The 24,005-nt window shown below is 34.9% G+C and overlaps 3 protein-coding genes across 3 annotated transcripts; all 3 read right to left on the reverse strand.

Annotated features, from left to right (window-relative positions):
• Positions 1–1,014: 1,014 nt before the first annotated feature.
• LOC141679169 (protein NRT1/ PTR FAMILY 1.1-like) lies at positions 1,015–5,500 on the reverse strand. The gene is made up of 6 exons (XM_074485677.1): positions 5,446–5,500; positions 5,186–5,290; positions 4,847–5,064; positions 4,205–4,758; positions 3,194–4,096; positions 1,015–1,561 (listed from the first exon to the last, which is right to left on the reverse strand). The coding sequence occupies exons 1-6, from the start codon at positions 5,498–5,500 to the stop codon at positions 1,015–1,017; spliced, it is 2,382 nt and encodes a 793-aa protein (XP_074341778.1).
• Positions 5,501–6,746: 1,246 nt separating this feature from the next.
• On the reverse strand, positions 6,747–13,819 carry LOC141678255 (putative E3 ubiquitin-protein ligase LIN-1). The gene is made up of 15 exons (XM_074484524.1): positions 12,925–13,819; positions 11,574–11,774; positions 11,399–11,484; positions 10,169–11,323; positions 9,911–10,055; positions 9,574–9,831; positions 9,176–9,482; positions 8,660–8,784; positions 8,459–8,575; positions 8,196–8,327; positions 7,991–8,113; positions 7,789–7,899; positions 7,561–7,707; positions 7,146–7,391; positions 6,747–7,047 (listed from the first exon to the last, which is right to left on the reverse strand). The coding sequence occupies exons 1-15, from the start codon at positions 13,726–13,728 to the stop codon at positions 7,030–7,032; spliced, it is 3,975 nt and encodes a 1,324-aa protein (XP_074340625.1). The 5' UTR covers positions 13,729–13,819; the 3' UTR covers positions 6,747–7,029.
• Positions 13,820–19,248: 5,429 nt separating this feature from the next.
• LOC141678167 (bark storage protein A) lies at positions 19,249–23,640 on the reverse strand. Its single transcript, XM_074484417.1, has 5 exons — positions 23,356–23,640; positions 23,171–23,238; positions 21,362–21,517; positions 20,457–20,708; positions 19,249–19,772 (listed from the first exon to the last, which is right to left on the reverse strand). Exons 1-5 carry the CDS (start codon positions 23,573–23,575, stop codon positions 19,434–19,436), a joined length of 1,035 nt encoding a protein of 344 aa, XP_074340518.1. The 5' UTR covers positions 23,576–23,640; the 3' UTR covers positions 19,249–19,433.
• Positions 23,641–24,005: the final 365 nt, after the last annotated feature.

The following is a 24,005-nucleotide window of genomic DNA, read 5'->3' on the forward strand; positions in this document are numbered from 1 at the left end:
GTGCTATACGAGCCAACTCCGTGAACTTGGCTTCGTACTCTGTGACACTTCTGTCTCCTTGCTTCAACTCTAGAAACTACATCTCCATCTGACTCTGGAGACAATCCGAAAAATATTTTTCCAATAACAGTTCTGTGAATCGGGTCCAGGGAATAGGACTTTCTCCTTCTAACACTCGTGTGGACTCCCACCAATAGTTCGAATCATTTTTCAAAAAATAACTAGCATAATCTGTTTTTAAATCCTCACTCACCTTGGTGAGTGCAAAAGCCTTCTCCATTTCCTTCAACCAGATCCTGGCAGCAACATGATCTACTTCACCTTTGAATTATGGGGGTTTCACAGCCCGAAAAGACTTAAAACTAACAGCTTGGGTTGTCCCCCTCAACTGATGTTGTTGTTGGATCTGTAGATGTTGTTGTTGTATGAGCTGTTGTTGTTGAAATTGTTGTTGTTGCTGCTGGAATTGTTGTTGCTGTTGGGCCAGCTGAGTAGACTGCTGACGCAACAAATCTATCAATTCACTCATGGAGGGATCCCCAACAGATCCGTTGTTGGGTTGAGAATTCTTCTTAAGTGGCATTCTCCTGAAACATAGTAGTCATATATAAGAAAATGGATTGCTCCAAACAGTTTATACATATGTGTCAGGAGAGTGCTGCCACTAAGACAATATCCTCATCCTCAGTTAATTAGATCCATCCTGAGTGAATGATTATATTCTAGAAATACCAGCAACAGAAGCAACAATAATAGTAACAACAATAATAACAACGCACAAGTATATGAAAACCGAACAACATAATGAAACAACTACTATATAACAACATACAGAAATCCAACTGGTACAACTGATATCCAACTACCAAATCATCCGAGTACACAATAAAATTGGCTGATATAACAGCCTCCAACTACTACAAACTACAACAACATAATGTACACAAAGAAAACAACTACAGAACTCCTGAAGAACCAACTCTGAACTCTGTCTAACACTGCTGCAACTCTGCTCTAACCACTGCCACTGCCACCAATCGAGCCTAACTCGAACACCAACCAGTTAACCAAGTCTTGGTACTGAATGACACTAAACTCAGAGCTAATAAAAGGTTCAATAGACCTAGTTCGCTCAACAGCAGTCTGAGTCAAAGTCCTCACTCGGGCCTGGATATCAAGTGAAGGAACAAGGATGCCCTGAAAGGGTCGAACTGGCACTCGATTGAGGTGCGCGGCCAGCTCCAGGCTCTGCTCTCTAATGAAGGACCTATTCACCGCCCGGTGAACATGATATGGAATCGGGGAAGAGGTACCTGTAGGAGCAGAAGGAGGGACTGGAGGTCTAGAGAAAGGAGAACTGGGTCCACAACCTGGTGGGAAATCCCTAACATTAAATACTGATCTCCGTACCCAACAGGGACGGGAACTAGGTCCAGGTATGTCTCGTGGAATAAACTGAGGTACTGGTGGGGGAGGCATAAGAGTCTCCTCAGCTACAACGTCTAAGGTCCTCTTTGATTCTGAATTGTCTGAGTCTGGTCTGTTCTCCCGGGATGGAGAACTGGAGATCACTATGGGTCACCGTCAACAATATAAATATACAGGAAAGACACAACAAGGTTAAGACAATTCTATCAAAATATTAGTAGATGTCAGGGTAACGCCGTCGGAACCCTCGACTGACTTTTAAGTTTGCTCCTCTAAAATGAGTTGCTGACTCCCAAAACCAAGATCCGATCCAGGTTCAAGTATGATTTAAGTTACTCATTATTACAAACCATTTATTAAAAGTATGACACACTAAACTTATTCAGCAACTCATCAGACCGCATATGGTATGATACAAACTACCTCAGAGGAGCCAGACCCAGAAGGGGCTGAGACTCGATTCTGCCAAGGTCTGATAGGTTTTCTAGGCATCTGCGATATATATATATATAACGGGTTGCAAGGGTGAGCATATAGTCGCTCAACAGTACCAACATATGAATATCAAGATAAAAATAGTAAAGTAAACAGTTATAAGAACAGAACTATAATTCAACATGAAATTAGTAACTTGTAAATTATTTTGAATCTCTATCAAAACAACGATAAAAGAAACTGGATATCACTGGCTAACATGCTCTTTATAAAACAACATAGTTGTGTGTCGTGTAAATAACAGAGTCCAATTTTTAACATGATATTCATATTTGTTATTCAACTGTACAAATCACTTATTTTCTTACGGAAATCATAAAGCCAAGTCAGATACGTAATGGATATGTGAAGACAGCTGATCAGGATATCGACACCAGACGGCTCCAACTGCCATCCCATACACCCGTTCCGGAACTCAGAGACTAGCTAGGTCTCTGACCTGCTGGACTAATCGGTTAGGTAGTGCGCGCAACCGAGTTAGCCTCTTACGCAACCTCAATATGCCACTCTGGCCCCTATGTATCCAATATCTGATCGTTTTATCCAGTTTTCAAATCAATTTACCTATCTTAGTTTGAAATTGTTCATTTAACATCACACGTAAAAACTAGTTAACAAATCATTTGTATTCGAGATAGGTACCTTTCGAAGTTACTTTTCCCCAAAACAGTTTTAAAACAAATAAATATAACTACAGAGAAAACGTAACTTAAAACGTTTCTGTTCTTGTTCGATAATAAAAGAACAGTCTATTCATATATACTGAACCATAAAAGAATGGTCATGGGTACTTATCTTGCAACGCTTTACGGAAACTCTAGGTAGCTTTTAAGCTGACTTTGGTCCTTGCGAGACTCGACTGGGATCTGAACACCAGAAATCGGCCGAAAAATGGAAGAAATCAAATAGCCAAAAGACAACAGCGACCGGAAGGATAAAGACGGAAGAAGGGAAGGAGAAAAGAGGAAGAACACGAGAGATAACGAGAGAGAGACTGAGGTGCGAGAGAGATTGAGATTGAGACCGAGAGAGGCTGAAAAGGTTATTAAGCCAAATATTAAAGGAGTACAATACTGTTTTGGCAGAACTCGAACTCTGGATCTTATTAAGAAACTAAATTAATAATAAACATTTCATCAGCAGAATAACCTGATACTAGTGTTGCATTTCAACCTTAACATAAACTGAGAAAATTAACTACAACCAAGATTGAACATTCAATATTGTATTACTTGCATGTCAGTAGACATGAAGAGGAGATTGTTTAGACAATGCAACAGATATCATTGAAGATTCATACAGCTCTGAATCTTCCTCCAAATCCATGACCTCTTCTTCATGATTCCAGACTTTTTGCTCAACATTAGGCCCATAAGCCCAACTGCAGACAAGAAAGTACAAGAAATTTGCAGCACACAATGTTGCAAGAACCAAATAATAATAATCATAGTGGCCCTTGTTCAAGTTATTTCCAACCCAACTTTCTTTCCCTCCATGCTTTGAAACTTTATCAACTATTTCCACAATCAAACTGCCTAACAAGTTCCCAAATGCACTTCCTAATGCAAAAAGAGCCACTCCAATGCTCCCCATACTTTTTGGAAACTGAGAGTAGTAGAACTCTATCTGTCCTATTGCATTGAATGCTTCAGCTAGTCCAATGATAGCATATTGTGGAATCAGCCACATTGCAGACATGTTTACTATCCCTTTAGGTGTGTTTTCTAGTCCTTCGTCAATGGCATGTTGTCGACGGATTTTCTCAGTTATTGCTGCCACTGCAGTGGCAATAATGGAGAGAAAAAGCCCGGTTCCCATACGTTGTTGTAGGGTAATACCACCTGGCCTTTTCGTGATCTTTGTTAGAAGGGGTACTATGAGTTGATCATAGAGTGCAACCCATATTGTTAGTGTTAGAAGTGTGAAAACTCCGTAGGAGCCTGATGGAATCTTGAAGTCTCCTATGAGAGTTCTGTCCATTGTATCTGCTTGGAGTACTGGAAATGAGTGTTGGCTAACAGTGACCGCGATTATGATGCCTGTGGACCAAATTGGGAGAACTCTGATCAGTGCTTTAAGTTCTTCTACTTGTTGAACTGTGCATGTTTTCTTTGGAGCTATAGCTGAGCCATCAGGTTCTCCATTTCTAAGGACACAAGCCTTGTTTAGGAACCTATAGAAGTCCAGACAAAAAGTAGACATTTTAGAAAGCCTATTTACATGTAAAATGCATTTTCTGAAGATTATTGCAGCATGAAATAAATATACTCCAAATTTATACCTCAGTTTATCTGTTGGTGCGATGAATTTAGATCCTTGATTATGATGATACCAGCCATCTAATTTTTCGGGTGGCAAAGAGAGGTGTTTGTTTCTCCAAGATGATGAAACAACATGAACAAAATCTTGAAGCATGCTCTTGTTTGGCTTTGTCTTGATAAAAAGAGGAGAGCCAATCAAGAATAGTACTGTTGACAAAAACAAGCATCCTACTGGAACTCCAAATCCCACAATCCAACCGAAAACATTTTGAATATACACTATAACTGTCACTGAGATCATGAGAGAAATTCCAACTGAAGCATAATACAAGTTAAAAAACCTCTGCAGAGTTCTCTCATTTTCCGGGTTATCAGGCTTATCAAATTGATCTGCACCGAAGGCTAAAGAACACGGCCTAATTCCACCAGCCCCTATTGCCATAACAGCCAGTGAGATGAATAGAATTGCTTGCTGTCCTGAGTTAGCTGTCACACATTCACTTGGCTTTCGAATATCACAATAAAGAGGCGTGAATTCTGGAATTATGGCTGTTAACCACAGAAGGATGGTACCCTGCAGTATGAGAAGATTTTAGTACAAGAATATTAGTATTCTAAACATCTAGTATGATTATTTGGGGACAAAGAGATAATGAGCTTACAATTAAGGTAACAATTGTCCCCAAAGCAATGACACGAAACCGACCCAAGTAAGAATCAGCCAAGAAGGCTCCCAAGATTGGCATAAAATTGGCAATGGCATTCCACAAGAACAAAACAGTAGTTGCTCTAACAACATCCATGTGATACTCAAAAATCAGGTACAAAATCATATTTGCATGAAGCCCTGTACTTGCCACCTTTTCGAATGCCTCGTTTGCTGCAAAGAAACAAATCACCATCTAAATTTCCAGCTTCTGAAGAACAGTAGTAGCTTTTACAATGTATTGTTTTTTTCTGAAAAATAAAATGCAGCACATGTACACAAGGAAAATAATCACCTATGATGAAGGGCATGGTTCTAAGGCCTCCTAGTTTCCGGGTGACTAGTTCTGATGAAGACTTCATCTTTTCCATTACAAAGTAGCTCAAATTTCTGCACTTCTCTGCAGAAATTTAGACTTGAGATATGAAGAGAGTGAGTTATTAAGTAATTTTAAAAGAACATATGGAGGTGCCTTCAATACTTTGTATTATATGTGTCCGGCAATTCCAAATTCAATTTTATATATCATTTTCATTGATTTATCTGTTGTAAAACCGGCTTTATTATAATGATCATCTCCATTTGCCACAACATTCTCATAAAATGGCATTGCTAAAGTACATTTCATCGGACGTTAAAAATAATATCAGAAATTAAGTTGAAGTCCCAAAATGGATTCTGAACTAGGTCCAAATGTATTTGGAACGAGGCATTACGTAGCATCATTTAAGCTGAACCATTGGTAAGTTCAGATTAGTACAAGCACTTGAGTTGAAACTTATTAGCTGTGACAAGTGTAATATGCGCTGAAAGCGTTCTTATTTTTGTCCAGTTTAGTTGCTTTGAATCTGCAGGCATTGCTTGTAGCAAGTTGAAATGGTCAAGTTACTATGCTAAGAGCCTTTGGTTTCTTCTATAAGCACAGAAGCATAGTGTTATAAAATTATTCTCTCCTGTTTAACAGAAAAATCCACTGTGTTAGTTAACTTTTTTATCAGTTTTTGTGCTATCTGAGGTATGTCCATTACATTCTGGACAGTTGCTTAATACTTCACTTAAATTGAATGATTCTACTTGAAGACCACACATCATTATACTAATCATTTTGTAACACTGTACTTTATTAGTTAATACTAGTACTAATATATATCATAATAAATAAAAGTTTGTCTTACTGCAAAGTATAAAGTAACAGGTATTCTCACAAATGGCCATTTCTGCAACCAAATTCATCTGCATTTGATAACTCATCATCCACTTGATGTTGATTGGATGCATTTGTAACTTTTTTTCTCGCATTACTGGTTCTCTATCGTTTTCTTCTTGTAATATTGTATCTGCTATATTGGATGTTGTATCCTTACAGTGACCTATGATTTTAGAGACAAAGAGGCGTTTACAAGAATTTTAACAGATGTGAATAAAATTATCGATAAATCTGTGGTGACTTCAGTTTGCTGTTTTTGTTCTTCACTCAGACATCTGAGGATAAAATTATCAAAAAAACTCTGGTAACTTTTTTTCTTAAACTTGAAAATCATTCATGATTACATCTTGAATCTCAGGAGAGAAGCTGTCTACCCTCCTGAACATACGATTAGCTACATAATAAGAGGCTCTTGCGATAGCATGAGCAACTTTATTTGCAGATCGTCTAATAACTAAAAAGAATATTATGGTAGGTTTTAGTTGGCTACTTCTTATTTTTATGTTGACATTGCTATTAGAAGAAAACTACTTGACACAAATCTATGGATTCTCCAGGTTTGTTACTTTTAAATACTACTACAAAAAAGACAAACTGAAAGGCAAAATATTAGAAATTTAGGATCACTTTCACTGCTCAATCAAGAAAGTGGAAAAATGAAGTGTAGCACTACTAATCAAAGAATGTGTATTCAGTATTCTGCACATATGAGCCGAGCTTCTGTACAGCACTTGCAAATAGGCAAAGATTAAGTTACAACATGATGACATAAAGAATTAAGTATATCTTTTTTTGAAATTTTACTATATACTATATACATTTTCTTTGAGCATCAGCTCTCTGTGGAGAAGCTTATATCTAGAAAAAGAATGTCGATTTGAATTTATCTGATTGAATGTATTCACATCTTCCATGAATTTATGGCATCGAAATCAGCCTAGTCCCCATGCCTGCAATCCAGCAGAGTTTGTAAGAAGATTGACATACTTGCACTTGTTAGTAGTTAATATTTTTAGTAAGTTTGACGCGAAAAATTTATATCTGTTACCTGGATTCTGCCATCAGAAGTGCCAATAACTAGAACCTCTTCATCGCTATCTAAAGCCATAGAGAGAATCTTTCCATTTGTGCCGGTTTCTAGTGTTTCTATTCTATCAAGTTTCTTTCTGCACCAAACTTCCACTATCCCTCCTTTACATCCTAAATAGATTAAATCTGAGCTTACCACCATGGATCGCACTTCCAGTGTCGATGGAACTGATCCAACAATATCATAATTTGAAGCACTCCATATCTTGAAGAACATGGATTAAACGATATTTAGTTAATTAACCACTATGATTTGTTATGATCATAAGATGCAACAGACAGATATTATAACAGACAGTATGTTCTTCATATCTGCAATTAGATAGGCTTGATTTAATCATAGACGTTTAATGAAAAACGCATGTAATAGGTACCTTTACTGCTGCTCCATCCAAGGGTGAACTAACTGAATATAGTAGTCCATCATGAACTTGCAGTGCATAAATAGGATTTGCCTTGGTCATAAAATTTCTTGAGCCACTTTGGATGGTACTGAGTTTCCCTGTTGCCATATCAATTTCCTGCAAAAATTATTAAATCTTATCTGAGAACGGTAAATTAGAAATATGCAGGTCCACCAACCAGGCTGTTATCTGTGCTACCTGAATGCTGTTATCCGTGCATCCACAAAACAACTTCCCGTTTACAAGGACCAAGCACTTAACATATTTTTTCGGATTCAGCAATTTTGATGCTCCATTCAATGAGTGCACCTGATAGAAAAACAAGCTAGGTTTTATTAGTTAAGTGGGAACAGATACAAAACAACTAAGTTGCTTAAACGATATGATCATCGTGCATTACTTTGATTCCAGCCCCATAAGGAATGAAATATGAGACGTTATTTGCAATTGCTAGACTGTTAACATGGTCCTTCATATCATAAACATGTTCACATTGCATTCCTCCATTGTCAACATCCCAGGCCTGCACATGAAAGCAAATCCTTAGCACTAAAACTGATATATTCAGAATGCAGATCTTAAGTAAGAATATAGCCTAAGCCTACCCTCACGGTCTTATCAAGAGAACCGCTGTATAGTTTATCCCCTGATTCTGATACTGTCAAACTAGTAACTGCCTTGGTATGTTCCCGAGTCACTTGAATTAAATGCAGAATGCTTCCTTTACCAGTCCATACCTATAGCAAATGGGAAAAAATTCTATCAGAAAAAAAATTAGGCAAGGATGCAAGATTCATTCTCTCAGGCTTAAGGATACAAGATAACAAGCTAAATAAGTAGCATAACTTCAACATATGATGCATATTACCTTGATTGTCCCATCTGAATGACCAGAAAATATTTTATCTTTAAAGCACACTATTGATAAAACTTCACCATTTGCACTGCAATCTTCTTGATATAGTTCTTTATGAATCCACATTTCCTGAAGGAACCAAATTAGTCTAAGATTAGATTAATGTTAATTATTCTTCACGGAATAAAGTTGTACAGGGTACGAGAAACTAACATTACTAGAGTCATTTCCATCTGCTAAACTTTTTAGCACCTCGGAAGCAACTACAGAAGATTTTTTAAGCTCCCTCAGGCCTTTCAGGACATCTTTCACATATAAGGTCATATCATGTAGCCCCTCTGAAACTCCATTTTCCACATCAAAACGGAATTTATCAGTGACAAATTAACATGAACAACATGAAGATATATCATTAACTATGATACATCAGTTGTTACTGTACATGCTATATTGTTGGAACTGATGTCAAAATTCCTAACACATTTTCCTTTTCTAAGGGATTAAGTTTCAGCAAGTACCTTCCTATTTTATTTTATGTTTTGGATTGATCACTTTTGTTAATGACTGGTCAAGCAAGACGGTAGAATTTTTCCTTCAAAAAGATTTCATTTCATATATAAAGTATGCCCTAAGGGAGAGTAGATAGTAGTATGTCATGCTTGTATGATATTACTGTGTCTTGCAAAAAACCGCAACAAAGAATTTCAGATTCCATGGATAACTACTCACCAGGCTCATGGATAAAGCTGCTTAGAGCGAGCATGGAAATAGCTCTATCTTCTACATCCTCTGCAGACTTAAAGATTGAGACGAACTGCTTGAGCAAGCAGGCTCGGGCAGCTCCTTGGATCCCAGTATCTGGCAGTTTGGTAAGCATGTCTAAAAGCCAGGTAGCTGATAAAAAGCATGCTGAATGTAACTTTGCATGTGTACTCTTTAAGCCTTCTGCTAAAGCTTCAAAGAGTAAGCCAAACTCATGGCTCACCAGGGCAAATGCCACTTTTTTCTCCCATTCCTCAGCAGCATTCTCCTCTTCCTATAGATTAGATAAATGCAACACTAAAAGAGAACTTCTAGTACGAAAAAAATTGAAAAAAATACCAAATCCCAAAATAATAGAAGCTCACCATAGTTTCTGTGCTGTTCTGTGAAGTTATCATTACATGGTCCTTTATCATCATAGATTTGTCAGTTTTGTCAAGACCTGCGCGTTTGAGAAGAAAAGCTCGGGCTAGCGGATTCCCATAATAAGAGAACCTCCCCTGAAGGACCAAAATTGTTTCAGCTGCAGCTATTTGTGCAGCAGGGAAATCTGAATTTTTAAGACACGAGATAATAGTATCTAGTGCTTCTTCTCGATATATACTTGCCTTCCTCGGCTTCATCTAAGAGTAAAGAATTCAATTATTAACTTACTCTCATATTATATTTTGGAAAGAGGGGGAGACTGAGAGAGATTCGAACCAGAATGTCGAGTTGCAGAAGAAGACCAGCCACAACAGGACGTTGATCCTGGAGTGCTGTTTGCAGATATACGAGTAACGTGTGCATTGTACTGTAAGTACCTTCATCCTTTATGATATGAAGTACTTGCTCATTATCTATTCTTCTGAAGATATCCAAAATCACAAAAAAATTAATGTTTACGCTTTCAGCTACTGCAAAACAGCTACAGATGTACAGGCCTGTTAGAACCAAGAGAAAGAAACAGCAAAGGAGTACCTGTGCAACTTAACTAACTCTGAAAGAAATTGAACTATCTGAAACCTTTCTTCATCATTTGCCTCAAAAAAGCTTTCTATTAGTGTGGCCAATTCAGCCTTTTGAGCAATAAGGTTCCTACGGTTGCCATCCTCTTGTATACATCTCAGCAAGATACTGACAGCAGCAAACCTTTCTTCGTGCCACTCAGCTTCTAAGCTGGATACAATATTTTCAATCACTTCATCTGAAAGGAAACTTCCAAGAGCTCCTGATATACTAATTTCATCGACACTTCCAAGAATCTGTTTAAGCAAAAGAACGGAAGCTGATTGTGGCTTGATGCACATTTTAACAAAGTCATCCTCTTTCTTTCCTAAAACATCAAATAAAGAATCTAGTATTCCCATATCAATGAAGCTTATAGCGGAATTTTTCAAAAGATAAACCAATACAACAGCCTCTAGCAAACCCTTTTTAAAGAGTGCTACAACACATTCAACATCAGGATCTACTCCACATAGTGTCTGGATCACGCTATCATCTCTTGATCCAAGTTCAGAAAGAAGAAAAACTGTGGCTCTCAAGACTCGAGTATCAACAGAATTAAAAAGGATATCCACAAAACCATTGATAATTTGTGGTTCTGAGAGCATAGTTTGAATTTCTGCTTGCATGTTAGCTTCTTGCCAGAACCTCTCAATCCAGAGTACTGCCGTTTCAGACTCTTTTAATATTTCTGACATAGATAAGGTTTCTATTGCATGTCGTAGCTCACCAACTGCGCCATCAATAGTAGCCTGGCTTATGACACTGTCAGGAGATGCTGGAGGCATGCCATTGCTAAAACTTTGTTCACTTTCTTGATGTTGATTCTCAGACTTAACAAGAGTTGAACTGAAGTTCTCTTCTCTCCATCTTGCAATTAGACGTTTAAGAACGTAATTTGTACTAGGCAGTTGAGTACCATTCAGCTTCTTCCGTGTAATGGGGCAAGTCAAATTCCCCCTGTCAATCCATTCTTGGATTGCTTTACGTTCATAAGTCTGTCCTGTCTCAAGAGTCACTGGATCATCAAATATATAACTTGTTATCGGACAGACAAAATCCCTAGGGGCTTTATGCTTTCCTTCTCCAGGCAGGTTATCGGTATCTGTCATGTCAGGATCTGGAGAACTGGTGACAATAAAAAATAAAATAAAAGATGTGAAAACCAGTATAGCTTTCTGTAAGATTATCTTTATAATGTACCAGCTTGAATCTGTTGTATTGGCCAGCTCTATCATCCGGGATGGGCTTTGTCTAGATTCCAGTGAAGTTCTGTTTTGGTCCATCTCCTGGAAGACACATTATTACATCTTATAACTAAAATAAATTGATTGGTAATCAGTCAACAGAGAATAACAGTTCTTGTCAATATTAGTACCTCTTTCTGCCCTTCAGAATCCGAAGAAGAAAAGCTATACTCAGCAACTGGTTCAGGTTCACAGTCTTTGTTGAATGATGCCGCTGATCTCTTTAATGATCCCAGATTAGTTAGGACTTTCATAGAGACCCTTTCAGGGAAAAAAGATGGAAATTTGGAGAGATTTCTCGATACATATTTTTCTTCTTCAGTCCAAATTGGCTGCAGGAAGTAATAGGCAAATGATATGTAAATCATAACACAAAATCTTGAATCTCCATACTGGATCTCAACCAAAAAAGCCAGATTCCAGTTGACTAAGTATCATTGTGTTTCACAAACAGAAAGTAATAGGCATATTCAGATGCTATCTAGGGGTTTGATAATTTTTTAGTAACATCACTGACATTCACATGAAACTCCATTTTTGAAGGAGGGTCATTTCAGACAATGTTCCTACTGTTTCAATAGATTACAAACATCGACACACGTAATCTTTCTAAATGATTGCTTACTAAATCAGACCTACTTAAATAATTGAAATTGTGGCAAATGTGCAATATATATAAGGTACTGTGTCAACATTCCAGAAGATTGAGTAACCATAATGAATGTTCTACAATCAAGTCAACAAGGCTAAAGTTTTTAATGATCTTCCTAACTTAAAGAGTACTATTATGCTTTGAAAATTCTGAATATGACCTGAATTCTTTCAAAGGTTCTATTAATCTTTAGAAACTAAATTCTCAGGGTTCTATAGCTAAATTCTACAAATTGAAGAATAAATATATCGAAAAATGCAACTTTTTGGTGGGGGCAATGTATTTCAAAAAAAAAAAATCCCCCATTGACTACATTAGAAAGGCACAATGGAAAATCTCTCTCTTCCACTGAAATCAAACTTGCACTTACCATACAAGTTGCAAGAATCTACATAGCCTGAAATGTCAGGAAGACAAGCTCGAGAAAAGGATGGACTTTTGAACTTTAGGACATATTTGTAAGAAAAAACTATCTCCGTTCTATTGGGATATAAGACTAAAACATAAAATTCCTTGGGAAAATTATACTTAATGTATGGAACCCTAAGTTTAGAAAGGAGATGTAGATGAGAACGACATTAGCTTATCGATCTTATTGGGGAAAATGTGTAAGCTAGGGTCAATCGGATATGGCTTTTCTTCTCGTAGGAGTAATGGAAAGATCTGCTTACATCTTACCCTCCACAGACTCTGCTCTACGAGCATGATAGATCATTCCGTTGTTATCTTATTTGGGAAATTAAGGCTACAAAGGTGAATGTGGAAAGCAGGAACTAAACACAAATAATGTAGAACAGATATTAAAAAATAAATCTGGAAATAATCATTACATTATACCGTCCATTCTTCAATCCAGATCCATCAGTATCAATCTCCACTACCTCATCAGCATCCTCAATTTCGTCCTCTCTATCGATTATTTCCAGTACCACAGACGGCGGATCAATCACTGCATTTTCATCTGCATTCTCCAGAACCTCTTTAAAATACCAAACAAACACTCTGCAATTCTCATCAAGAACATCCTCATAATCCCTCTCCAATTCCTTCAACTCCAAAGCCTGATTCCCATTCATTTTCGACAACAAAGTCGTGCACGAAACACCAACCGACTCAACACAAATCGAATGATCATCACTGTCATATCCAGAGTCCTTAGACAAAGAAGACAGAATTCTTGATTTTTGCTCATTATACCATTCGAGAACACGAACAAAGTGTCGTAAAAACAATTCCTCGAAAACTTGAGGTGATATTTCTGATCTAGCAAGACAAGGGTCATCATAAAACACTTCTAATAAACTAAATGCAGCTTCTATAGGACTATTAGATAAAAAATAAACAAGACACAAAAGAAACGATGAAAACGAGGTTTTAGTGTAAGAATTAAGAAGCTTTTCGGATAATCTAAGCGACGAAGACCTGACAGACACATTACTACTAGTTGATATTACAGTTTCTAGTGCTTCTGTGACAATGTTTAGTTGTTTAACAATGTTCTGGTCTGAATAAGAGAATTTTTGTCTGAAAATCGCGTAAATACGACGTCGAAGATCGGATTGCGAAAGAATTTCAGAGAAGAAGGTACTGGTGTGATGGACAATTTCATCTGAGGTGGTAGCGGTAGAGGACATGGTGGTGGAACAAGAAGAACAATGAAGTTGTTTGATATTTTGATTTGTTTTTGTTTGAGTTTTGTGGACAGAGGCAGAGGTAACTAAATTAACTGTTTACGGTGATGGCGCGAGACAGAGGACATGGTACATGACAAAAATGAAAGTTACAACTTAAAAATGAATATTAGGTAAAATAAATAATATCTTCAAAACTAACATTTCGTAGTTCGTACCACTCATTTCTTTACATGTTTTTTTTCTCATACCTGACACGGCTATAAAGCATAGTTGTATAATTTATTTTTTAATTTTTTTTCTTTATAAAAACTTAAATATTATATTTTTATTTAAAAAAAATTAAAAATATTTAGAGAACCATATTTTGCGGGGCCTTAAAATACGTACCGATCCCCAGTCTCCGGTATAAAGAACATGGAGGGACGGAGGGAGTAATTTTTAAAGTAATGCTAGAACTCCCGAAATGAATCTCAAATTTATTCTGAATTACACGGAGTTTATATTAACACATGCCGAGTTCAGTTTATTTATAAATGAATGACCAAGTTGACACATAATTATTTGCGAACCGTTTCAGGAACAGTTTTAAAAACTTTAGCATTTTTTTAATTTTTTATGATCAATATAATAAAAATAACATATTTTAATATCAATAAATGAATAATCTCGTTAAATACATATAATTTTCATATCCCCGAGCGTATCATTTTGCGAGGTTTAAATGTAAATGGCAACTTAGCAAATTAGCAAACATATAATACTTTAATTGAGAAGTAGTTCTTAAAAATTAACGAATTTAAATCGAATTGTTATTTCAATCAACCAACTACCAAACATTAATATTAAATTAATTTTTTAATTTGATTCAATTCGTTAGTTTTTTTCTCAAATGTTCAGTAGTTTTTTAAACTTCCGTAAGACTACTAATTTTATATTTTCCCGAAAACAGTATTTTTAATATTCAGCAAAATATTATAATATTTGGCGGTCAAGTCCGTACAGTCGCACTCTAAATATCCGCAAAATTTAATCCACCAATATTTTCTTTAAAAATTCAGTCCAATTTAAAGTGTTTGTAAATATTCACATATTCAATTGTATACATACAAAATAATAAATCTATTTAATTCAATCAACTACAATTAAAAATTATATTATTCACTTAATTAGTTTAGATTTTGAATTTGAATTCCATGGATATTTTTCCCTACGCTCTTGCGACACGCCAAACAAAAGGTAACCGAAAATAGGGAATATCCATTTTATTTGTTGTTTAGTATCCGAATAATCACTAAAAAATCAAATAAATATTACTAAACAAATAAAAAATGTAAATAAGAAATGATTAAGCCGTCCATTGCCGGCTTTGACTGTATACACTATGTTGCTTCTTGGACGGTTTAATGCGTATTAATGAATAGATTTTAGCAATAATTACTTAATTAGTCTCTTCTTTTTAGATTTTTTGTTACATTTTTCAACAAATTAAGAGTGTTGGACCCGCTAAATCTTGATTAATTATTAGTTTCCGCACTCCTCTGGTCGGTCTTGTTAGGAGATGTCAATTTGTTACAACTTTTTTGAGAACTTGTCTTTATATTTGTAAAGTTTGTATCACCGACCTTAGGCTTGGTTTGACCACAATGATTTTAGATTATAGTGTATGCAGGTGGAGTTGTGTGTACCATTCATTTCCATCTATAATACATGGGGTTTTGGATGAATTTTGTTAACAAAAAAAATTGAAATTCAGGGTCGGAATCAAGATTTATAATGATGATTGTTGATTAGAAATATTGCTAGAGTGTGTAATTTGTGCTTAAAAGGGGCGAATATTGATAGAATTTATATTTGACTTCTCGGAACTCTCAAACACGTTAACTTACAATGTGGTTATGTATCTCATTTATCTCATTTCATAGAGAATCAAGTCGGACAGTGGAAACAAGAAATCAATCGAACTAACTTTTTATTATAACTCAAGCATGTATTTGTTTAAAGACTGTCCAGGACGCGGCCTAGTCACAAAGGTTCAAGACTCGGTTACTTCGGAATTTCACGGATAAGTAAACTCTTCGGTTGGTGGATATCCTCTATACTAGCGCTATTTTTGTCGACCGTAATTATATGTATAACCGGTATTTACCGTAAATGCTCAAGCACATTCTCTCCCCCGATGAGGATAACCCTACTGGACTATAAGACGAGTACAACTCATTGAATGAAGAGAGATGGCTCCCAAAACATACATTAAATGTTAATGATCATTCTCCTACGAGGACAACTCACAAGAATACAAAAAGACGCCTTTAAAATACTTTCCAGGAAAATGGGTTCCCGGAGACCCCTCTTTTACCCTCAGGGCGCACCCTAAGGGGTTGAAGCCTCTCTGAAGGCTCCTTCGGACCCCTAGGGTGCACCCTAAGAGGTGGGGCCTCTCCGGAGGCTCCTCTCCTTCACTTGTTTAATTTTATGTTAAATTCTTCTCTGAGTTGTTGGAACAACCTTCCTTGCAAAATTTCCATCCTTTATTTATTCCGCGTTGCAAAACGGCCACCCTCTGTATCTATATACTACAGGGCGCACCCTAGGGGTCCCGGGGCATTTCCCCGGAGACCGAATCACTTCTTGTTGTTTGATGATTACATTCGTTCTCTCCTAATTATGTGACCTCTTCTGTGGTCTTCTCATCAATACTCAATCGTCGTCGTTACCTTCTATTGTGACTACCGTCATGACACCTTCGTCGTAGCGATCGTCACACACCTTCATTGTTGCGATTATCGTGAATAAAGTGTCATCTTAACTTTTCGTTATTTGAAAGTCGTCGCAAACGGCCGCGCCCAGGGCTAGCAATTCCTAGTTATAATATCCCGCAAATATTAGAATTAGATTAATAATAAAATAATAGAATTAAAAGGATTAAAATTTGATTAAGATTATGATTTAAAATTGAATTAGAATAACAAGCTTAAAATTTGGATCAGATTCTAATATGGATAATTTGTAGGTTAAGACATAGGGTTTTGTATCGTTATAAATACACGATATTCGTCTTCCTCGTTTTTATTCATAAAATTCGTAGGGCTCTTTACACAAAAATCAGCAGTCTTGTAAAATTCGTAGAAAATTCATCATAAGTCGGAATTCGTTGATTCTGGACTTTTCGGAAAGCTATTTTCGTTTTCTTCAACTTTCGTGTTTCAGGTTTTTCAAGAAAACATCGTTTAGAGGGTCAAAAAGGATAATTTCAGATATGATGAGGTTTGGAGGTAACTTTTCGATCGATCTTGCTAGTGTTTTAAAAATTATATGTTATGCATTTATATTTGATTATCAAAACATGGGCTAAGTGATGATATATTCGAAAGTACTATGTGTTATAGTATATGTATTGTCGTATATGTGTTGTGTGCCAATGATAATTTGAGATCTCTAATTTATGCCATGGTTTGTGAAAATATCTAATAAGAACTTAGGACCGTAGTCACCGGATTATAGTGACATTTTTCTGAAAATTTAGGACCGTTATCACCGGGTTGTAGTTGTCGTGACATGAGTTATTAATTTTGAATTATTGTTGTTTATGTGTTATGTGTATCGTATGTATCGAATAAGAATAAAAATATGTATCAAAAGTGTTTGTTTCAAATATCGTATCTTATAGATTATCGTATTTTGTTATATGCATGTGATACTTGGCCTGCTAGTTGGATCGATTAGTTTCTTGCTGGGATGTATAACTCATTACTTACAATTTCAGGTTTTGTCTAAGATTCGAGTTGGATAGCGCTGAAGTTTTGAGGACCTTAGGTTTGGAGTGGTTTGACTTTTGGACTTCCGTTAGCTGCGCTTTTATAATAGACACCTTTGAAATAGAGATTTCAATTAGTAAATTGTATAGTTTTTTTTATTTAGAATTAATAGTCCGAAAGTGCGGGCTGTTTCACTAGTGCTCGCCCGGGGCTAGCACTTCTTAGTGCTAACCCCGGCTAGCACCGCCTAGTGCGCTCGAATACGTGTTCTCCGGAGCTCAATTTACTCATTCTTCGTCGATGGTCCAGACCGTTTTTTAATAACCCGATAAAATATCCAAGACGATTTTATGTCGTAATACATGAATTATTGTTAGGTTTCATGATTATCCTTTTTATTGGATCTCAAAGATTTTATAGGTTTTTAACGATGATGTACCTATGCCAAACTTTGTCCTTGACGAACCAAGCTTACTTTGTTTTTCTTAATAAACTGAGCCGAACTGAATTTTTTTATCGCATAAAAATTGTGTTCGAGTTTGAACTCGTTAACAAACCGAGCCACACTCGATCTTTTCAAACAAAAATGAGTTAAGTCGAACTTGATCCCTTAACAAACACCTCGTGAACGATAACATTGAATCTTAATAATAATAGTTGAAAGTGATATGGACTAACTTATTATCAGTTTCGACATAACTGAAATTCAAATTTTAGTCTATTATCCTTAAATAATCCAAATTATTCGTAAAATAATTTATTGGTGTTATCTTAAATTATAAATGTAAATATTATTATTAAAATCATGATATATTTATATTCTTTTGAGTTTTAACGAGACGAGTTAAAGCCGAGATCGTGTCGCACATGCTAAAATTCGGCTCGAGCTCGCTTATGTTAAAGCACACATTTTTTTGTGTAAACTCAAACTCTAGTTTTTAACGAATCGAGCCAACATAACCCTGTATCGGGTCGAGTTTGAGCTAATTACTTACCAGGACAAATAAGGATGGACCATGCGACAAACACAAGTACGATTTATTATTCCATGAAGGTCACTTTTTTGGAGGATCTCGAATATTATTTATGATTTATAATCAAAATATTATTAAATAATATTATTGAATAAAATATTTTTTATAATAGTTATTATTTTATTAAAAATATTAAATTAAAATAGTTTTCGTTCAACAAGCAAAATATCTGCGAGCTGAACATATTTTATAAAATAATACATTTTATAATATTATATGATCTATAAAAACTATTTTATAATATTTAACATAATATTTTACTCATAAAATATGTACGGTTTTCAAGATTTCCCATAAAACACGGTTTACCGTTTACAAAGGATTTGACTTTGTGATTATTCGAAAATATGCAAAAACAAATGATAGTTCAATGAATCAATGATTAACCATGAGTCCAATACATCATGTGACAATAATTTTTTTTTTTTTTTAAAAAAATCAGAATTATTCAATAATGAAAAGCCATACGGCATCTACAAGAACAATCGAGTCGAACAAACATAAAATAGATCATATCGCTGATTAATCTAGTCTTTATGAAGACGCAATCAAGCGATTTGTTGAAATTCATATATACACATGTATCGCCTTCACCAAAACCAATTTTAGTTATCGATCATAATTGCAATCCCATATAAATCTTTATCACTGAATCAAATTTATGAAAATCCGGCAGATCTAACGTCCTGGACATCGAATCACACCAAAACACACCAAGCTCTCATAAGAACAGAATAAACAAAACCCAAATAAATTGGGAACAAATCTGGCCCAACAAAGATTTTATCAAACAAAAATACAATATTATTCAATACAAATATAAGCATGATTTATTAATCCTTAGGTTTACGATATAACTACACTGAACCAACCCTAAAATGGGTCTGTGTGAATTGTCCAAGTGTAGTTTAGAAAATTAATTAACTAGGGTAATAAACTGAATTAAAACATCAACTGAATTTTGAGCAGCCAAGGGAGAAAAGATGTCAGCTTCATTAGAAACAGCAGAACCACCACCAGCTAAGTCAGAAAGAGCTCTGAATGCAATGAAAGGAGTGTTTTGTTGAAGACATATCAGAGCCACAGCTGCACTTTCCATGTCAATTGGTGTTATATTGAATTTTGTATACAGAAATTCTCTGTATGCAGCATTGTCTACAAACACACCGGCACTTGCACCTCTTTGGACTCTTGTAACTTTTGGTGGTCTTGGTAAACATGTGGTTGCATTCACACATCCGTTCAACTTCATCGTCTGTTTTCAACACGTTTTTTAGTAAACCGGAACATCGATAATATTAGGGGTCCGGTCTGGAACAAACGATTGTTGCAGCATATCATACAACATTAGGTTTATTTTTATATGAATACATGGGTGGGCTCATCATATCATCTTACGTACTGCATAATATTAGTGCGGTATGATATTCTGCTAACAATCGTTTGTTCTGAACCATCTACCAATAAAAAAGATCGTCAAATAAATAACTAGGATTACCTTTAGTTCCAAACCTCGTCAGGGGTCCGGTATAGAACAAACGATTGTTGCAGCATATCATAGAGCACTAGGTTTATTTTTATATGAATACATGGGTGGACGCATCGTATCATCTTATGTGCTGCGTAATAATAGTGCAGTATGATATGCTGTTAACAATCATTTGTCCTAGATCTTATACCAATAAAAAATATCGTCAAATAAATAATTAGGATTACCTCTAGTTCCAAACCTCGATAGTATCACGAGTCCGGTCTGGAACAAACGATTGTTGCAGCATATCATATAACACTAGGTTTTTTTTATATGAATACATGGGTGGACTCGTCATATCATCTTACGTACTGCATAATAACATTGCAGTATGTTATGCTGCTAACAATCGTTTGTCCGGGACCATCTACTAATAAAAAATACCGTCAAATAAATAACTAGGATTACCTCTAGTTCTTTCGCAAGGGAAAAATAATATGGATCGACGGAGACCCAAAACGCATGTTGTCGTTCTTCTGGCTGTCCATTTTTAGGAAAGATCTCTTCTGGTTGATACCATACATTGTTCAGAAGATTATCGGAAAATTTATCATCTGCAGTACCGTTCGTATAATTCGAAAACTTTAGATATCCAACTGTTCTCGTGTAATCTCCGTTAACTTCTAATGGTAGCTCATCATCAGGGCCTTGTCCATACCGCTGTCATATAAAATTTAGGTTCGTAATTATGAAGATATACGTAGCGGCCACTAATCCGTAACATGCGATAGTTAGCAAATTATTTATCAGCATAATAGTTTTTGCTAAAAGGTGAAATTCTAAATTAAAACAGAGAATTTACCAAAAATACTAACTTTTCTAATTTTTTTTTGCGATTTTACTATCTTCTGATTTTTTTGCAAAAATACGAAATCAACCAAAATCAACTAAAATCAAGCAGATATGCAGCAACTAGTTGAATCTAGTTTTTTTAGTTGCACGAGGTTGCATTTAGTTGCAGAAACTCGCCGTAGGTTGCATTCAGTTGATTTCAGCTGCAAAAAATCGTATTTTTGCAAAAAAAAATTGAAAAATAGTATTTTTGCAAATAAAAAAATATTTTTGCATTTTTTTATTAAAATGACAGTATTTTTGCAAAAATATATTTGGACTTAAGTATTTTTCAAAAAAATCCATTCAAATAAGTTCAAATTTAGTGACGTGACTCATACATTCACGTCAATTTCAGTATCAAACATACAACATAAAAATATAATTAAACTGGAATATAGACCGGCCCATGATTCAAAGAATAAATAAGTTGAGGTCATCAACATATGCAAAATTAAAACTGGGACTATATAAATGTGTACCTGCCAAACCCAGAGGCCTGTATGAGCCCAATACTGAGGAATTGTTACATCTCCTATTTCAAGCTGAGGATTTGCATTTCCAGCAATTCCAAAGTGAAGAACTCCTTTTATATTAAACAGACTTAGCAGCAATTGTGTAGTAATACCTGCATTCAACTTTTTCCATGCAGCACATAAAATTACTGAGTACATATATAATAAAATGCTACACTCTTAATTTGTTAGTTTAATGACAATAATTAGTACTCCCTCTGTTTCTTTTTAATAGACTTTTGACTTTTCTGCACTCATTTTTAAGTGTTTTGACTGTATAGTTAAAATAATAATTTTTAAAATTTTCTTTTTTTGAATAAGAATATATAACTTAAATTTTTATTTACAAAAAGAAAATTTAAAAATGATAATTTTTATTAAGCAGTCAATGCATCTTGAGATGTGTACAAAAAAGTCAAGCGACCGATAAAATGAAACAGATAAAGTATTGTTAATCGTTAAAAGACCCGCATTCCTCAAATGCAAAATATCATAACAATAATTAGTATTGTTAATCGATAAAAGACGCGCAAATGCAAAATATCAAGATCCCACCAATCGAAGACATGGGTGTGTAAATATTTAAATATTTATGGGTGTGTAAATACAAATAATTAGGTTTGAGAATTTTCCAGAGGAGATTATAACTTCTAATATCTTCTAAAAACTTCCATCTGAAAACATGCATTTAAATTTTCCTATTGTTTTTTGTCAGTTTCAACGTCAGGTAACTCCAAATTCCTGGATATGGAATTCAAAAGATTAATTTTCCATTCAAGCTGAACTATTGTCTACTGATAAAGGTTTAAATCTTGTTTTCCCGGGTCTTGTTATCCATGTTCTAGATTCGACTCTGGCTCATTACAAATTTTATCAATGAAATGTAAACAAATAATATTCCCCCGTTTCACTCATTTCTTTAAGTATTTTTTACGACCCGTATTTTAAAGCTACTATAAAATATAAATCTATAATTCTTTTAAAAAAAATTTATTTTCTGTATAAAAATTTAAAAATTATATTTTTATTCAAAAAAAATATTTAAATTTTTTTAGAAAAACATACTTTACGAGAACCTTAAAATGCATGCGAATCCCGCATCCCCAATATAAAGAATCTTAAATAAATGCTGACATTAATATGGTTGGATCATGAAATAATATTTTTTTTGAAAATTGAAAATATCAAAAATCATGTACTAATTTACGACGGAATCCGTCATAAATTATTGGCCGCCAAAAATTTGAGAAAAGTCAAATTTACCCTCAAAATTTTGGGGAAAAAGTTGAATTTTCCAATTTGATAACTTACGACAAATTTTAACTTTCGTCGTAAGTTGGACGATTCAATGTTTTCTATCACAAATATTTTGTCGTAAATTTAGATAAAATATTTTTTTATTTAATTTCAAGTTAAAATTTTAATAAAGATAAATAACTTACGTCGGAATTAGATTTCCGTCGTAAGTTAAATGAGTCATTCTTCCACGTGGCTGCACATTTTTTTCCCATTGTAAGTTGGCCGTCGTAAATGGCCAGATTTGTAGATTTGTTGTAGTGGTATGTTATTCTTAAGATAATAACATATTATCACAAATAATTAAATATATAATGAAATTTTGTTTTAACTAATAATGATATGCATTTAAATATCAGGGAATTATTTGGAAGATGGTATCCCAGTAATTGCTGCTATTTTTAAAAAACTAATTACATATATATCTGCAGCTCAACCTCTGAACTTGCTGGTAAAAAAATGCAAGTAAATTGTACATACCATGCTCAATCCTGTCATAACGATTATAACCTTCTTCTCCTTTATACTCCCTACCCTAAACCTTCTTCCTGTAACAAAAACAAGAATCAAATTATCGTGTTAATGATACGAGATATGATCCGGTATAAGCCAGCTTCCTAAAACCTGAACTTAAAAGTGTGCGTGCGCGTGTGTGTTTCAAGAACCTGCAAAATCCAAAGATGGAAGATTTGCATCAACCAGAAAGCTTGAAGATTGCAGAAGAGGGTTCATTTCGAAGCTGTTTGGCACAACAATCCCAAAGTATGAACCCTCATTGTTGATCCTCTTTATATCACGCATTACACTCTTAGGAATTGCACCATTTGCTACACTTATAATTCCCATCATCCAAACAAGCCACATGTAATCCATCTTCATCTTCATCTTGCTAATTATTCTGCTATCCTCTAAACTCTCCGTGTATGTGTTGTCTATAACTTATGTATACGTATGCTAATATTTATACTAGTACTCTTCCACGTCCATCCCTCCACCTTTCGTAAATATATAAATGTCTGCATGTATAAATAAAAAAAATCATGACTTTGTGAATAACACGAGATTTTAACGAATTATTTTAAATTTTGATGAAATACCATCATATTATGAAGTATTTCTTTATAATCTGAATACCCACAAAATTTTAATAAGAATTTTCAAAATCTAATCGGAAACTCCCTCTGTTCCTTTAGGTAGTATTGTGGGAACATGGACTCGGCACACATTTTAATATTTTTTTAAATATTTGTAATTTTTTTTCTTCTAAATAAAAATTTGATATTTAAAGATTATTACAAAAAAAAAGAAAAATTCA

Source organism: Apium graveolens, chromosome 8, assembly GCF_009905375.1.
Source record: "Apium graveolens cultivar Ventura chromosome 8, ASM990537v1, whole genome shotgun sequence".
NCBI classification, from domain to species: Eukaryota; Viridiplantae; Streptophyta; class Magnoliopsida; order Apiales; family Apiaceae; genus Apium; species Apium graveolens.

Excerpts from the sequence above, each read along its gene's own strand:
- LOC141679169 (XM_074485677.1), bottom strand. The coding sequence starts at position 5,500 with ATGCCATTTTATGAGAATGTTGTGGCAAATGGAGATGATCATTATAAT. Across the intron at positions 5,291-5,445 it reads TGATCATTATAATAAAGCCG|AGAAGTGCAGAAATTTGAGC; the intron begins GTTTTACAACAG and ends AAATTTCTGCAG. Across the intron at positions 4,097-4,204 it reads GCACCAACAGATAAACTGAG|GTTCCTAAACAAGGCTTGTG; the intron begins GTATAAATTTGG and ends GGACTTCTATAG.
- LOC141678255 (XM_074484524.1), bottom strand. The coding sequence starts at position 13,728 with ATGTCCTCTACCGCTACCACCTCAGATGAAATTGTCCATCACACCAGT. Across the intron at positions 11,485-11,573 it reads ATTCTGAAGGGCAGAAAGAG|GAGATGGACCAAAACAGAAC; the intron begins GTACTAATATTG and ends TGTGTCTTCCAG. Across the intron at positions 9,832-9,910 it reads TTCTGCAACTCGACATTCTG|ATGAAGCCGAGGAAGGCAAG; the intron begins GTTCGAATCTCT and ends CTTTACTCTTAG.
- LOC141678167 (XM_074484417.1), bottom strand. The coding sequence starts at position 23,575 with ATGAAGATGAAGATGGATTACATGTGGCTTGTTTGGATGATGGGAATT. Across the intron at positions 20,709-21,361 it reads CAGGCCTCTGGGTTTGGCAG|CGGTATGGACAAGGCCCTGA; the intron begins GTACACATTTAT and ends TTTATATGACAG. Across the intron at positions 19,773-20,456 it reads CCCTTGCGAAAGAACTAGAG|ACGATGAAGTTGAACGGATG; the intron begins GTAATCCTAGTT and ends TGTTGAAAACAG.